Here is a 15,136-nt window from a genome sequence, read left to right on the forward strand (position 1 = left end):
CTCCTGCCTGTTTCAGTGGCAAACGCATGTCCTCTCCGAAATCTGCCTCTTCATAATGACCCTGGGAAGTGCTGCAGTAGCAGCAGGGTCAGACTGTGGTGATTTATTTCCTCTTCAGCACTGGTCCTAGCAGGGGAGGGGGCCCTCTCCACTTGGCTGCCTTTGCCTGCTTGCCATAGATCTTCCAGCACGGAGTCACCCAGGCCTCTGCTCTTCAATCTGGGTCTGCGCTCTCCTCCACGGCTGCGTGCGGCCCCGACCTGCAGCAGCATCCCTCACTCCTGCTTTAAATCTCTCCCAGCAGCTGCTGGAGACATTAGCATTTTCTCTTGCCAGCCCATAGAGATCAGGAGACCAGCCCTGCTAAGGAAGGAATTAACCCAGCAGCATCACATATCAGAGGTATATTTTTATTGACTGTTTACAGAAATACAGTAGCACTCCAATTAGGTGGCTTAGGCGAGTTCTCCAGAAGGTGCCTTCCTTCTCAGCACTGCTGGGAGATCCCAAGGAGAAACCTGCCCTTTCACACTTTGGCGTTTCTCTGGAGGCTTTGGGGCTCCCCAGCATAAACTTCCTAACACCTTCAGCTCTCCAGGGGTTGGGAGTTGTTTGAACCAGTGGATGGAATTCAAGAGAAAAAAAAAAGGAAAAGAAACCCCCTCAAGCTGGGGGTGGTGGGGCGGTCTGAACACACCTGATATGTTGTAAGCCAGCCCTGCCATGATCCCCATCCATCACTGCATGTGTCTCCAGCTCCACAGGACCCCACTGCTTCCCAGAGCTCAGCTGTCTGCCACTAAGTGTGCGTAGCTCTGGGCTTTGCACGCTCTTTTCACACAGCTTGTTGGCCATAAAACAAATATTCCTTGGTCTATTTTTCTTCCTGTACACGTGTAAGAGTCAGGCCCTTTCCTTCAGCTGTTCACATACCATTTCAGGGCAAGAAAGGTATGCTCAGCTGGGCTGATAAACTAATTTAACATTTATTTATGTATTTAATTGACTTTTTTTTTTTTTTTTTTTTGGCAATCAAGGTGTAGTGGTTGGCTTGTTTTGTGTGTCCTTGCTACAAGAAACTGCAGACACTTCTGGCATAGAGGCATTTTGGCGGCAGCAGCTGCTGTTGGCCTCACTCAGTAGTCAGTGAGAGGGTATCGCAGGAAGATGAAGATAAGGATGATACAGAAGGTGGCAAGGGCTGAGCTGGTGATGTTAAAAAGCCGGGCTGTCTTGGCATCTTCAACTGCTCCATTTAAGTCATTGAGGAGTTTCTTATCCCGGACCTGAGACAAAAAGATAATTAAATAAAGTAATTGCAACACGTATGAAAGACATGACTTGTTTCAAGCAACAGCCACAAAACCCAGTGCACCTGTACGTGGTTACCTGTGCAGGTGCACTGTGAGGGCTGGGCTGGGCCTCTGTGTTTGAGCACTTGGGGTGCCATAAAACATCCTGAGGTGAGGTTTGCACCCCATCTCTGCTATGGGTTGAGCTTGTGAAGCCAAGCACTGTAATACTTGTGGGCTGGAAATTCTTGGAAGCAGAGAAGATCTGGAAGAGTGGCCCGCTGCTGTTACCAACCAGGCAAACCAGGGCCCCATGGTCCCTGGAGTGGGGCCGTGTCATTTGGAGCCTGAAGGTGCACAAAGGAACTGAGATGCCATTGTACACCCCAGGCACACAGGCACTCAAGCACACTTTGTTCCCACCATGTCACAACGCCCTGGCCCTGCAGTGCCAGGCTGGGCCCACCCAGCCCACAAGGGAGGAGGCTGCAGGTCTGGTGTGCATCCCTGTGCCTCCCTCTGCACCGAGTGGCCGAGCGGGTGAAAGCTGGCACAGCATCCTACTGCAGCTCCAGGGCTGTGCACGAGCCTCCAGCATATTAAGTAGTCCTGGGTTAATGAGTTCCTTTCCTTTTGCAGGTCTTATGCGGATTGTGTAGCATCTCTGCCACAGGCAGCTTTCCATTCTGACAGCACAGTCTGCTCCCGTCATTATCCCACAGCTTTTATGGGATTTTATGGGCTTTCCTTGGGACAGCTCTGCAGTGGGCGATGATTGTGCATGTCCATGTCACTGGCCTGTCCCCACCTTTCCCAGGCTGCCAGGCAGTGCATGGCACTGCCAGCAACAAAGCCACTAGCGGGCATTGCCGATGCACTAGCGACAGCATCAGCAGGCAGCAGATGGCACTGCAAGGCAGCAGATGACACTGCCAGGCAGCAATGGCATTACCAGGCAGCATGTGGCACTGCCAGGCAGTGGATGGCACTGCCAGGCAGCTGATGGCACTGTGCACCAGCAGCAGCTCTGCAGTTGGATCCCAGCAGAGGAGGGGTCAGACTCCACTGCTTCCTAGCAGAGATATGTCCCTGTCCCCAGGCTGCCCCTTCAGCCAGCACTCAGCAGACTCAGGCAGCTGGAGCCACAAGGATGAACAAAAGGACCTGGACAAAAGGACCAGGACACTTGACCCCCCATCCATCTCCTGTATGCAAGCAGGGTGCCCAGGGTGTGGCAGGGCCTGCCCCCCTGTCCTCTCTTGGGTGGGGTTGTGGGGACTGGGGCTGTGAGCCCTTGGCCTGCCCTGCTGCCAGCAGTGAGAGCCCTGCTGGGCACTGCTGGTGGACACCAGATATGGGTGGAAAGCTGCAAAAACCAGCCCCAGAGTCAGACCAAGGAATATTAAAAGGCTTTTATCGATTAGGAGCTTTCTGAAAAGACACTGCAACAGATTCAGACCACATCTTACAGACTTTTCTCTCTTCCTCCTGCAGGGTTTACCTGCAGGGCTGTCCTGAAAGCCTTCTGCTAGACATGGGGAAGGGCTGCTGCACCCCTTGTTCTCACTGACCTGCTGCTTCACAGGTCCTCCAAAACTGCATTTCAGACCCTCAAGCAACATTCCTCCTCTCCATCACACCACTGAGGACCTCTCTGCACAAGCAACCCCTGATCTTCTGAACTGTGGGTAGAGAAGCTGCTGTTATCATGAGACCCACAGGATCTGGTGCTGGCAGGCACATAGACAAGAATGAGCCTATTTTTCATACTTGTATTAAATCAAACTGTGCCATGTCCTCAGCCTGTGATGTGCCCTGCTCATTGGAGCCCAGAGCTGGAGCTGGGGTCATTGCCCTGCTGTGGAGTGCTCAGCTAGCATCCTTCTGGGATTGGGAAGAGGGACAGTCACAAACTCCATGTGTCTTTTGGGCACACTTGGCTGGAGCTCTCAGCAGAGGAGATGATCTCTGGGAAAGCATCAAGCCGGCAGCTTGGGAGCCCACATGCCTTTCTGTGTCAGCTGAATGTCCGGGATGACTCACATTTGAAATTATTCAGTACGTTTAACATCCTCCCAAAAACCCCTGGGCTCAGCAGCAGCAGACATTTGGCACCTCCTCACGCACTGGTGAGAAGCCCCAGAGGTGCTGGATTCAGGCCAGAAATCCCGCTTGCCGCTCCCAGCAGACTCTTTGAAGCTCTCACACACTTTCCTCTTCCCAGCGGTGGGGCTGCCTCAGGCAAAACCGACATGGAGCAAATGCCTTTTGCCCCTTCCCGCACTGTATCCCGGTGTTCTGTGCCGCAGGCACGCTGGCCTTTGCTGTCAGTGTTTGCTGTCACACGGAGCTTTCCCCAGCAGACCGGCACGGCCGGCACACCGAGCTCTGCAACCCTCCCGCAGCCAAGCCGCTTCACCTGTGTGAGGAGGCCAGTTCCTCTTGGCCCCAGGAGCTGTCTCCTACTGCTCACCTCCCGTTCCTCCTCTCCCTGGGGCGCCCTACAACCCTAATTTCCAGGCTCAGCCTTCTCCAGTGCTCCCAGCAGCCTCTCCCAGCAGCATCTCCCACCTGGCACCAGCTCACACTCGTGACTGGTGCTTTAGCCCTTTCCCACGACACACTTCAGCAGCACCTCTCCTTGACTTTCCCATGGCTCTCCCTTTGGCCCTGCTCCTGTCATGCTGCCTAGGGCTGCCCTCTCCCCAGTGACACCATTTCCCCACAGTTCCTTTTTTTTATCCCTTCTATCTCTTCCCTTTCCTGTTGTTTGAGTCCAAACGATGGCTGCCTTGCTCCTACCAAAGGGGACTCCCAGCTGCCTCCTCTCCCTGCACCTCCAGCTGGTTCCACCCACACACTCCTGCTAACCCCTGTGGCTTCAGTGGTCACCCTCATGGAAATCATCCCTGATTGCCCATATCATTTTCACTGAAATGGAGCCTCTAAGCACCAGAGAAGTGCAAGGGCCCCCATGGGATAAAAAGTGCAATTAAAAGGAGTTTCTCCTTACACACCACTCACAGCTCCAGCCTCCCACATCTCTGCAGGGCAGCCTTGCCTCCTCCTGCATGGCTTTGCACCCCCAGATGCTTCCAGATGTCCCACTTTAATGTCCTACTGTGGCAACTGACCCAGGCTTTGGAGGAGCTCTCCTGGAGAGCAGATAAATGTTTCGGCTCCTTCCCTGCTTTGTCCTTAAGGAGATGCTGGTGTCTGTCTTAGGAAAAGCTTCAGCTTTTCCTATTTTCATGCTCCTGTGGCCACCATCATCATAATGTGCTGGCAGCTGGTGCTCGAGCTTCTGGGAGCCCTGGAAGCTGATTCTTTCCACAGCCAGAGAGATGAAGCATAGTGAGGGACAGGTCCTCAAGGTCACAAGGCTGAACCCCCACCCAGACCAAGGTGTGGTGTTTTCTTAGCCACAGGCTCTTCTCATGATCCCTTTGACCATTCTCTCTTGCCTAAAACTAGATGGTGACTTTTGGCCCTGCTTTGCACTGAGATGACTGGAGTGTGATGATAATTACATTTGTTGACTGGGGCTTCCCTGGGCACCTCCAAGCACTGTGTGATGGCATCCTTGGAAATCCCCCTTTGGACAAGGTAGAGCTCACCTCTGATCCAGGCTGGCAACTTACACAATTTCTTTCTTCTTCCATGCCTATCCTTACATGAAACACAGCCAGCTTTTGATGCAAATCCTGGGACCAAGAGGAGCTGGCCTCTCCTTTCCCAGCAACAAAAGGTGGTGTGGCCTTTCCATCCATCCATCCATCCATCCATCCATCCATCCATCCATCCATCCATCCATCCATCCATCCATCCATCCTTATTTGCCTGTCTCCTCCCTGCTGCTCACCTTACCTTCCAATATCTCCATCTCACTGTGTCCTCCCACACCTCCAGCGTGTCAATGCCCAAGGGTTCTTTCTCTCCTCCCTCTCCTCACTGTCCTCTGCCCTTTGTTTCCTTGGGGTTTTAGATTCTGCAACGTCTCCAAGGGCTCCCCTTGGCTCTGACCACCCCAGTCCCTCCCCCAGCAGTTGCCTCCCCTCTCTCAGCCCCTCTCATTTTTGGGAGCAGCAAACTTGCTGCTCTAGTGAAAAGTGCTGCCTCAGCTTGCAGAAGGAGACAAATGGTTTGTTGATAACGAGTCTAATGAGGCTGTTTTTAAGGCAGCCTGGAAGTCCACAGCTGGTTGTCAGTAAACCCATTTCTATGCAGAGCTCCATGTCCCTGCACAGAAGGAGCTCTGGAGGCGATCCTTGGATTTATTTGCTCTGTGAATTGCTCAAGAGCTCTCCAGCCCACGTGCCTCCACCACACCGGCACCGGCATCACGGGACTGTCACCCCTGCATTTCACCCACATCCATAAACCATTGCTCCTTCCACAAAGCAGGATGAGAGCCTGCCTGAGAGGCTGGGTGAGGCAGCCTCTCAGGGTTAATAAATAGCTGTGGATTTGTGCTGGTCTGCTTCCACTTGAAACAAGGAAGATCAACAAGTGGCAAGAGAGGAGGGCAAACAGTCGTGTCCACAGCTGTGTGCTAAGGGCTGGGCAGAGAGTGGGCAAGAGAGCTTGGCACATTTCCATGACCTCAAGGGGCAAGAAAACTCTGCAAGCAATGCTGTGGGCTGCTGGTGAGGCTTAAAAAGCCAGCAAGGCTCCTTGGCATCTTCATCTCTATAGAGCCACAACGAGGCATCCATACTGCAGCTCATCTCAGATCCCAGCTCCTCTGATCTACTGCCTCATGGCACAATGGGTACAGAGGACTTGGCTCACCCCAGCAGTCTCCAGAGACGAAGCTCTGAACAACTGAAGTGAGATCTCCTGCCACCAGGCACTGATGCATCATTCATTACCACTTGGAGCTGGGAAAGGGGAAGGGAGGGAGCTGCTGAATATCAGACCACAACATTTGCTTCTGATCAAAATCAACTGAGTCCAGAGCTTTGCTGTTGCAGTGATACTTTTATCTGTGCTGGGCTGGGGTTAGGGTTACTTTAGGGCTTTTCTAACTTCTCTGGTCCTGCTGTTGATCTCTCCTCCCCCAGCATCCAGCACACATGATTAGATGCAAGTGCCTTGCTTGCACTCTGGGAGGCTGACCTTGAGAAGCCTGGCATGCTGGAAATGACCCCTGGAGGGATCCATGAGTTGTGTGACCCCGCTGTAGCCCTGCAAGCTGTGTTTGCTGAGGATCTGGCCTGCTATAGGGGTAAATAAAGATGAGGCATGCTGCCACACTCCTGTTCAGGGTTCTTGGCTGTGACATCTGTCACACACAGAATGTGGCTTGTATGTCACAGTTTCTGCCCTCACCTGAAAACATGTGTTTCTTTCTTCACAAATTCTTTGGTGCTGGGGTGGGGGTTTTTGACATTTTTTAGTAAATGGTTATCACCCTGCAATAGCATCTCCCTGCAGAAAGACATCTAGAAGGCTGTAGCTAGCATGCAAAAGGCCAGGCAGACATGCCCGTTTTCCCAGATGTGGCTGAAACCAATAAAATAGGGCATGAGGAAGGAGGCAGCTTCACAGTAATATTCCAGTGTACCAAGGATATATCTGTCTTCCAGTGTGGGCATTATGCTGCTGAAACCAGAGGAAATGCTAGGGTGTGCTAAGATATGTACTGAAACATCTCATGGACTTGGGTCACGAAGGAGATACTGCTTTATTAACAGCATGAATCTGTCAGAAGCAAGTGACCTTTATGACAGGGAATTGAAAATACTATTTCTGATAGTGAAAATGATAATTCCTGAAGTTGCTAGATGTTTCAGTTATTTAAAGGAAGTCTAAAAAGCTAGGTGTAACCCCAAAGTGTAACCCCAGGAACCACTTAATGTTATCAGTGCACTGATGGCTCTTGAGGAAACCTGTGTTCCACTGGCTGAGGGCTCTGTGTCAGGGGTCCCAGAAGAGGCTCAAGGGAGAGGAAGGTGCAGCTTCATTCTTCTTCCTAATACCCCTTAGTCAGTCCCTAGAAAGGCAAGACTTAAGTGCCTACTGCTCATATGTCCTTACATTTAATTGCAGAGGAACAAGATAGTTCCCTGTTTGAAGGGATATCTGTTCCCAGGGCATTTCTTGCTCCTGTTTTCTCTGAACTTCTGGGAAAAACATTACTGACAGTAAAAGAGAAGAAAAAATGTTTCTGGAGAAATAACCATAACACCCAGCCTGGCTAGGGTGCTGTGAAGATCCCTGCAGTAGCTGTGGGTAAGGAACCCAGCTGCCTTTCTGAACATCCCAGTCTTCCCCAGGACAGACCTGCTAGTGCCCCAGCATCTGCATTGCCTCTCACCACCCACCCCACCAGCAGCTCATGAGAGCACTCGGCATCCCTTCAGCCACTTGCTAGCTCTGTCCTCTGCCTCTGAGGGACATTTTGTTTCTATTTTCCCCCTGCCACAGAGTCACAGCCACTGGGGAGCTCCAAAACCAGAGCAGAGTTATTTCTACCCGCTCAGCATTGCCTCTGTTTGGGTACCGCAGTTACATCCCATCAGCTACCGCCTTCCCAGCCCAAAAGCCAAGGCTGGTTTTTGACAGCCATCTTCTATTCTCCTTTCTCTGATTTGGAGCAAATTTGCCCATTTGCCTTCCCTCACCACTGCCTCTTTTTTTCATGCTTTGTGTCCTCTAGGTCTTTGCAGACAGATGCCGAGCCCACACCTCTGTCCCGGTGCAAGGCCCCGGGTTACTCCTGGGCTTTGCCCTTCCTTCCATCCCATGTCAAGGATAGTGAAGGGTCCAGCCTCTAAAAACACTGTGGGTGGCAGACACTACCTTGTCACCAAGGGATGGGTCAGCCCTGCTCTCAGGCTGTCCTGCCCTCACTGCTGCAGCAGCAAGGAACCACATGTACCCAGACACCCACGGAAGCCTCTTCCACGGGCAAGATGTCAATTGTTAAAGGCAAATACAGACAAGGAAAGGCTTAAAGAAACAAGGAGGAAGCTAGTGTTTTCTTCCCTTGTTGGATCAAGGTGTGGGGGCTGTTAAGGGACTTGCTCCCCCCACTCATACGAGCCTGCTGCTGGCTGGATTTGCCCTTTGCTTGTGGTGATGCTTCGCCCCAGGATGATTTAAGTTATTAAGTGCCTTAGGAAGGCAGCAGCAGAGCCTCCTGCACAGGCAATGGATGAGAGCTCACCTCCCATCTTGGGAACGAGAAACTGAGGCAGGCACCACCAGGCCAGTGCTCGGTGAGCCCAAGACAGGGGGCTGCAGACTTCTCCCTGGGCATTTCTGATGGGGACCCTGAAGAGCTGGGAGCAGCCTCCTTGCAGTGCTGGGTGCTCACAGTGCAGCTCACAGGAGCTGTATGGGGTTAATTGATCTGCTTCTGTGACGAAGCCTGTCTGCACCCTGGCCTTCCTCTAAATGCTGCCTGCCAAAACAAATCAGCCAGCTCCTCTCCGGGCCACCCAGCCGCCCCGGGCTCTCTGCACATCCATTCAGTTAGTTTTACATCTGGCAGGCAGGGAAGGGGAGGGCAGCCCAGGCCCCTCTCTCCTGGCAGCTGCCAAGGTGCTGCCTGTTTGCCGGGCTGCTCTCCCCTGCAGCTATCAGGAATAATAACCTGGTCCCATTCCCATCATGGGCTGTGCTCCACGCCATCACCCTCTCCAACAACACAGCTCTCTATCCCCCCAGCCCGACACTGTGGGAAGCCCCCTGCACTCTCTTCCACCTTCTCACCATTCCCATGATGCTGGCAGGTCTCCAGGCCTTGTTTTGGGATTTATAGGGCTTGGGGTGGGGGAAGCTGGCCACGAGCTCTGGTGTTTTAATTACGGAGAGGGCAAGAAAGAAACAGGCAGGATTGCCCTGCACTTTGTAAGCTTCTTACCCCCTGCAACTTGCCAGCTGACGGCTGATCCTGGCTGGCTGCTTCTTACTGTTCCTGCTTGACCATCCAATGCTGCTGGGTCCTATCCTGACGATCTCTAACAGCCAGGATCCCAAATAAAGGACCTAGTGCTGGTGTGCCTGCAGGTGCAGCATGAGCCAAAGCAGCCCTGTGTTGCCTGCCTGTCACCCTGCACCACGGTACAGAGGAGCCTCGGAGGGTACTTGGAGCAAGTGAAAGCACCTCTTCCCCACCTGAAGTAACATCTTTGGCTCCTCAGCTCTTCCCATCCCCATCCCCATTGTCTGCAGCCTCTCATTTGGGTGGCAAAGTGGGGTTTCACATCAGGCACAACCCCCGAACGCTTCCCCCTGCCCGGTCACCCCGCACGCCGAGCCCCGCGCTCAGTACTCACTTTCAATGAATAGGCCAAGGCGATGAAGCCAAGGCAGCAGAAGTTGAGGTATACAAAGTTGAAGATGGACCAGAGATAGTAGTCGTTCACCTCGGTGGTGTCGGGGTAGATTTCAATGACAGTGGTGGGGTTGGTCATCGTCTTCTTCTCCACCGAGTGCTTGCACGGGACCGCTGGCCGCAGGCTGTCCCCTTTGCAGCTCTTGCTCTCCATGAGATAAACGGCAGAAGAAGGAGACAGGACGGGCGAAGCTTGCCGGAGAGCTGGGGGCTTGGCGATGCAGGCGAAGCAGCCCTGCGGGGGGCCCTGCGGGGGTCTCGGGGTCCAGGCCACCCCCTCAAAGGGGCATGGCGGGCCCAGGGGGGGGTCCTGTGTCCTCTCCGTGGTGGCTGCCGCGGCGTCACCGCGCTCTGCCCTGGCAAAGCCAAAAGCCCCCCCGTCAAAAATGGGGGTGAGGGGATGGAAAGGCCGGGGACAGAGGGAAAAGAGAAAGGGGGAAAGGAGCAGAGAAGGGGAGACGTGGGGGGAAGGCAGGAGAGACAGAGAGGGACCGGGAGACCGAGGAGAGAGCAGGGAGAGGAGTGAGGGAGTGGGCAGAGGAGAGAGGGAGGAGAGTAGGGCAGGCAGGAGAGGGAGGAGGGAGCACCGCTACACCCGGGGACCACGACGCCGCCGCCTCGGCGCGGAGCTGCCGCCGGCCGCGGCCCCGGGCGGGGGCAGAGGCGCGGGCAGGGCGGGCAGCATCCCTCCCTCCATCCCTCCCTCCATCCCTCCCTCCCCCTGTGCCACGGCCTCCCCCCGCCGCTGCCCGCTGGCCTGCGTGACCCGCCTTCCAGTCACCACCGGGGAAATCATCCTTTTTTAAAAAAGGACACAAATAAAAGCAGAAAGAAACACTCGGGAGGCGCCGGGGGGCTGCGAGGGAGTCGCCAGCCGGCCGCGCTGCAGCCCCCCGCATCCCTCCCCGCCCGCCTGTCTGTCGGTCTGTCGGGGCCTTCTCCTTTCTGTCCCATGCCGGGATGGGAGCCGGTGGCTCGGCTGCGGGCGGAGCGGGTCTCCCGGTGCGGCAGAGCAGCCCGCCCCTCCGCCCTGCCTCCCTCCCTCCCTCCTTCCTTAGGGGGGTGGGCATTTTGGGGGGGATTTTTTTTCCCTGAGTCCTAGTCTTTACGGTGATTCCATTTCCCGGTTCCTTCCACCTGCCAGCAGGTTTCCCATACCCCCCTCCCTCCACCTTTTTTTTTTTTTTTTAAGGGTATCGTGGCTGAGGAGGTGGAGGAAGAGGAGGAGGGGAAGAGGGGATGAAGACAGAGGATGGGAAAGGGGATATTAGAAGAAGTTCCCCTCCACCCTAGCTTTGCAAATAGGAGAGACTAGTCCACCTCTGGCTGCCCGTCCGTCCGTCCATCGGTCTCCTCCGAAGGCATCAGGAGGAGCGAGGGATACTCACAAGGAGGGATGCGGGGAGTCGCTGCATATCCGGCTCAGCACTGCCTCCGGCTCGGCTTCCTCGGCGCTGGAGTTGAGGGAGGAGGGGAGGGCGGGGAGGGGGGCACCCATGGACCAGGGATGGGCAGGGAGGGAGTTAGGGGATGGGAAGGTCAACCTGCAGCCCCTGTCTCCCCCCGAACATGCTTCACGCAGGAGAGCTCCTCTGTGTCTCAGCCCTTCTCCTCGTGTCCCCCCCACTGGGACGTCACCTCCTGCTTGGAGCATCCTGGTAGCGCCCCGCTGGAGAAGGGCACCTCCTGGGCCCCGGCCGAGCGGCTTCCCCGAGCAGCAGGGGGGATGCTCGGCCCTGCTCTCCCCAGCGTCACCCACAGAGACATTTGCAGCGGGGACTCGCTGCAGCCTTGTTTGCGGGTTCACCGCTATGGACCTGGGTGAAAAAACTAAAATAAGTGTGGCAGGAGTGCGTGGGGACGAGCGGAATTAGCAAGGGGAGGTGGTGGTGATGCAATGCTGTGGGGAAAAACGGGCTCTGGTGTTGAGGGATGAAGGGAAAGGGGATAAATCCTGCGTGTGAGGTAATAGATCCTGCTGGCATGGAGCAAACCCCAGCGCAGGCGGGGTGGGGGCACTCCGGCAGCAGGATGCACGGCATGGGGCTGCTTTAGGGGAACGGGTGGGGGTGTCACCAAGGCTGGTCAAGCCCGGGAGGATTAGGCTGTGCCCAGGCTTAGCACAGGAGCAGGGATGTGCTTGCTACCTCCCATTGCTAACACTCTGGAAGCTGCTCAGAATCCTAGCTCTAGGGTGCTGCGGTAGGGTCCCCCCAGGGACATGATGATGGAGAGCAGCTGGTGGCGTGCAGGGACAGCTTGCAGGTCATTCAGGAGGATGCACAGGGAGGGTGAGGACACAAGGACACGCCGTGTCACCCCACAGTGACATAGCGTGGCGCAGGTGGCCTTGTTGCAGCAGGCAGTTCAGCTGTGGTGCTGGGGAAGGGGAGCAGAGAAATCAATCCCCAGAATACTGGAAACGGGGTGGGTAGAACAAAAGTTGATGTGAGCAGAAACTGCAAGGGAAGGGAAATCCTCTGGAAAAGCCTTAAGCCTACCCACAAAGTGCTGAGCTAAGAAATAAGGATGGTAATTCACTCAGCTCTTCACAGGCAGGTTTGGCTCCAGTGTAGGGGCACCCACCCTGTGTTCATCCCTGTGGGTTGGTCTGATGTGGGGCAACTTCTTGAACAACCAAAGGTCTCTGAGACTGGAGGAGGTCCAGTTTCCATGAGACCAACTTAATCCTTCTGAAGCCTGCATTGGTTAAAAAAGGACAAATTGCCCTCTGGTTCAGGATTTATTGCTGCTGGAGTGGTGTTGGGTCCTGCCAAAGTAAAGAAGGTTTTATTACTGCTACAGCTGCCTGTGATGAGATCCAGATCTCTCTCCAAGAAGCTGCAAAGAAACAGAGGCAGTGCTAGGGTGAGAGTGATGCTCCTGTGGGATTAAGAGGTTTGCAGGAGAGGCAGAGCCATGGCCAGCTGTCGTCAGCTTTTCTAGAGGGCTTGGACAAACTCAGCTGTGCAGAGCATCCTCCCTGCAGGCTCAGGAGGAACAATGAAACCCCATGGATGCAGACTGGAGCTACGGATGAGCCTGCTGTTCGTTTGTCTGGGGAAAGTTGTGTGGGTAAGGATGCTCCTCTTCTTAATGTCAGGCAGGGATGGAGGGTGAGCAGAGAAAAAGGTCAGAGAAGGTTTGGAGCAGGCAAGAGGAGGCAGCAGGGTGGTGTAGGGGAATGTGAGATCAACAGAGACAGTCACATTCCCTGGTATGAATAGGACTGAAAGGTCAGGGAGGTTGAATAGCTGCTTTTCCTCTTCTCCAGGTACCAGGTCATCCCTACAGTTTGCAGAGCACTTTTTGGTCTTTGTGTGACTGATTCATCATCTTCCTCAATGTTAAGTGTGAGTGGTGAGAGGTTTATTACATGGACCACAGTGGCATATATGCAGCATCACTGGTTCAACAACCATTCATGTGACCTCAAGGAACTGACATAAAAAGTGGAAGGAATAAAACCCCTCAATATTCTATGTTGTTTTAACCCTCCTCCAATTTTCTGGGCATCTTCAAAGGTCATGCATGCATGCCCTCAACTATATGGTCTAGGACTACTTTCCTTTCAAATAAAAGGTGGGGTGAGTATGAATAATTGCCTGCATTACTGTGGCATCAAGGCTGGCTTCCCCTTGTGCTAAGCACGGGACAAACAGAACAGAAGGATGCTTGCTGCCCCAAAGCAATTCTCACATAATCACATTAGAGACATGTGGGCTGTAGCATCATCAAATGCTGTAAGACCTGTGAGAAAATCTTCTGTCTCAAATCCTACTCAAGCTCTTCAGAAGCCATTAGCAGAACCTAACCTTGCTTTTTTTTTTTTTATTTCTGAAGGAAAAAGTCCACAGCCTCCTGAATGCTCCTTTCCTATTACCCCTATAAAATTGCTCAGTGGTTGCTAAGTTCCATAAACAGGCAGCCTGAGACTCTGAGGGGTAAATCCAATTTTCCCACTCTCCCTTGATCTCTGTCTCCTGTTCTCTGAGCTTTCATTCTGCACTCCGCTTCTCTTCCCTCCCAAAGAAACCTAAAAATAAACAAATCCAAGAAAGAGCGGAAAAAGGAAAAGCCATCAGCCCCCAAAACGATGTGCTTAGTCATTCATGGTGAGTAAAAATAGTTTCCCAAATGAACAAATTGCTGAGCCAACCAGATGAGCAAGTCATCTCCATAAATGAGGGGTCTCATCTTCCCTCTCCTTGGGCAGGAAAAGGAAGCCATTGTGTTAATGGGCTTTTGGTAAAGCCCTAATCAGAATTGGAGAAGGATCTGGCCCATGAAGACAGCCCTGGGGGTCAGTGCCAAGCCCCTACTACTGAAGGGGACATGTAATGAAAAAATTGATAGTTTTTTGCACCAATGGAGACATTTAATGAAGAGTGAAATACCAAATTGTCATGTGCATGGAGTTCTGCAGAGATGGTGCAGTAAACAGGGGGGCTGAAGTAAACCTGAGGACTTTCTGGGCAAGATAGTGTGGGGCTGCATTCAGGCTGCTCCTGGGGCAGGGTGTGTGCTTTGCTCCCTGCTGGAAAAGCATGGGTGGGCAATTCCAGCTCTTGGCTTCTTCTGCTCTTGGCCAAGATCAAGGCTGTGATTGCTCCCACTGGGATGTAATGTTCTGTACACAAGGCATGATTGAAGACTTAGGCAGAATCCCCCCAGCAGAAATAGGGCCCTCATATTCCTGTCAATAAATATTTGGCAGCAGATGACTTGTTCTCCCCTTGGGCTATTGAGGAACAGTGGGCTGCATGATTTGTTTTCAGGATCCAGCCAGCCCTTTTGGGTTAAATCCATCTCTTTAACATAGGGGAACAGCTGATTGGGGAATTTAGGCATCCTGGGGGAACAGAGGCTCAGGAAATGCCAGTAGGGAAATCAGCTAAGCTGTGTGCTTAGATCTGTGCTCAGAAGATGGGATGGGACTTGGCTGCATCCATCTTGCTTATGTAGATGATGCTTTTTTCAAAGTAGGGATTAGCTCTTATCTTCCACCTGGCACATGGGGCCTTCATTCCGCTTCAGTCTCCAGCTCCCATACAGCAGAGCTGGGACTAAAAATTACACAGCTAGGCAAGAGGGATGGATTTTTCCTACACTGTTGAAAAAACCCGACACCATGTTCATCGCTGGGCTACAGGACTTCCCCAGACTTCACACCTTTAGTTGATTTTAGGCCAAACTTAGAAACTGAAGTTCTGCTTTGGCTGCTACAGGACCACTCCAAATCCTAAGCAGGAACTTGTTCTAATCCTAAGCAGGAGCTTGTTCTAACAGGTCTAGATGATCAGGGGACAGCTTGATTCCCTGTAAACAGACTACCCTTGGCAATACTCAGCTGGGGAGGTGTGGCCCCAGGAGAAGGCTGTAGGCCAGCATGGACACTGGGAGTGCCTGCTGCCCCAGTGGGGCTGGGTCAGGCAGGTGGCATTGTCATGTCACCTTGCAGAGGTTATGTTTTAATCCATTGAAAAGGACAAATCCAACA

At 53.4% G+C, this 15,136-nt stretch overlaps 1 protein-coding gene across 3 annotated transcripts; it reads right to left on the bottom strand.

The window, feature by feature from the left end:
* Window positions 1–389: 389 nt before the first annotated feature.
* On the bottom strand, window positions 390–11,268 carry IFITM10 (interferon induced transmembrane protein 10). 3 transcript variants are annotated; one of them, XM_071427738.1, is made up of 3 exons: window positions 11,025–11,268; window positions 9,578–9,992; window positions 390–1,286 (listed from the first exon to the last, which is right to left on the bottom strand). In XM_071427738.1, the coding sequence occupies exons 1-3, from the start codon at window positions 11,132–11,134 to the stop codon at window positions 1,137–1,139; spliced, it is 675 nt and encodes a 224-aa protein (XP_071283839.1). In that variant the 5' UTR covers window positions 11,135–11,268; the 3' UTR covers window positions 390–1,136. The 3 variants fall into 3 exon arrangements, with proteins under 3 accessions (XP_071283839.1, XP_071283841.1, XP_071283840.1); XM_071427740.1 differs by having other exon boundaries at window positions 10,957–11,043; XM_071427739.1 differs by lacking the exon at window positions 11,025–11,268 and adding an exon at window positions 10,407–10,691.
* Between the last annotated feature and the right edge of the window lie 3,868 nt (window positions 11,269–15,136).

The sequence above is a fragment of the Agelaius tricolor genome, unplaced genomic scaffold, assembly GCF_023055355.1.
Source record: "Agelaius tricolor isolate 1412-34295 unplaced genomic scaffold, bAgeTri1.0.p SCAF_5, whole genome shotgun sequence".
Taxonomy (NCBI): domain Eukaryota; kingdom Metazoa; phylum Chordata; class Aves; order Passeriformes; family Icteridae; genus Agelaius; species Agelaius tricolor.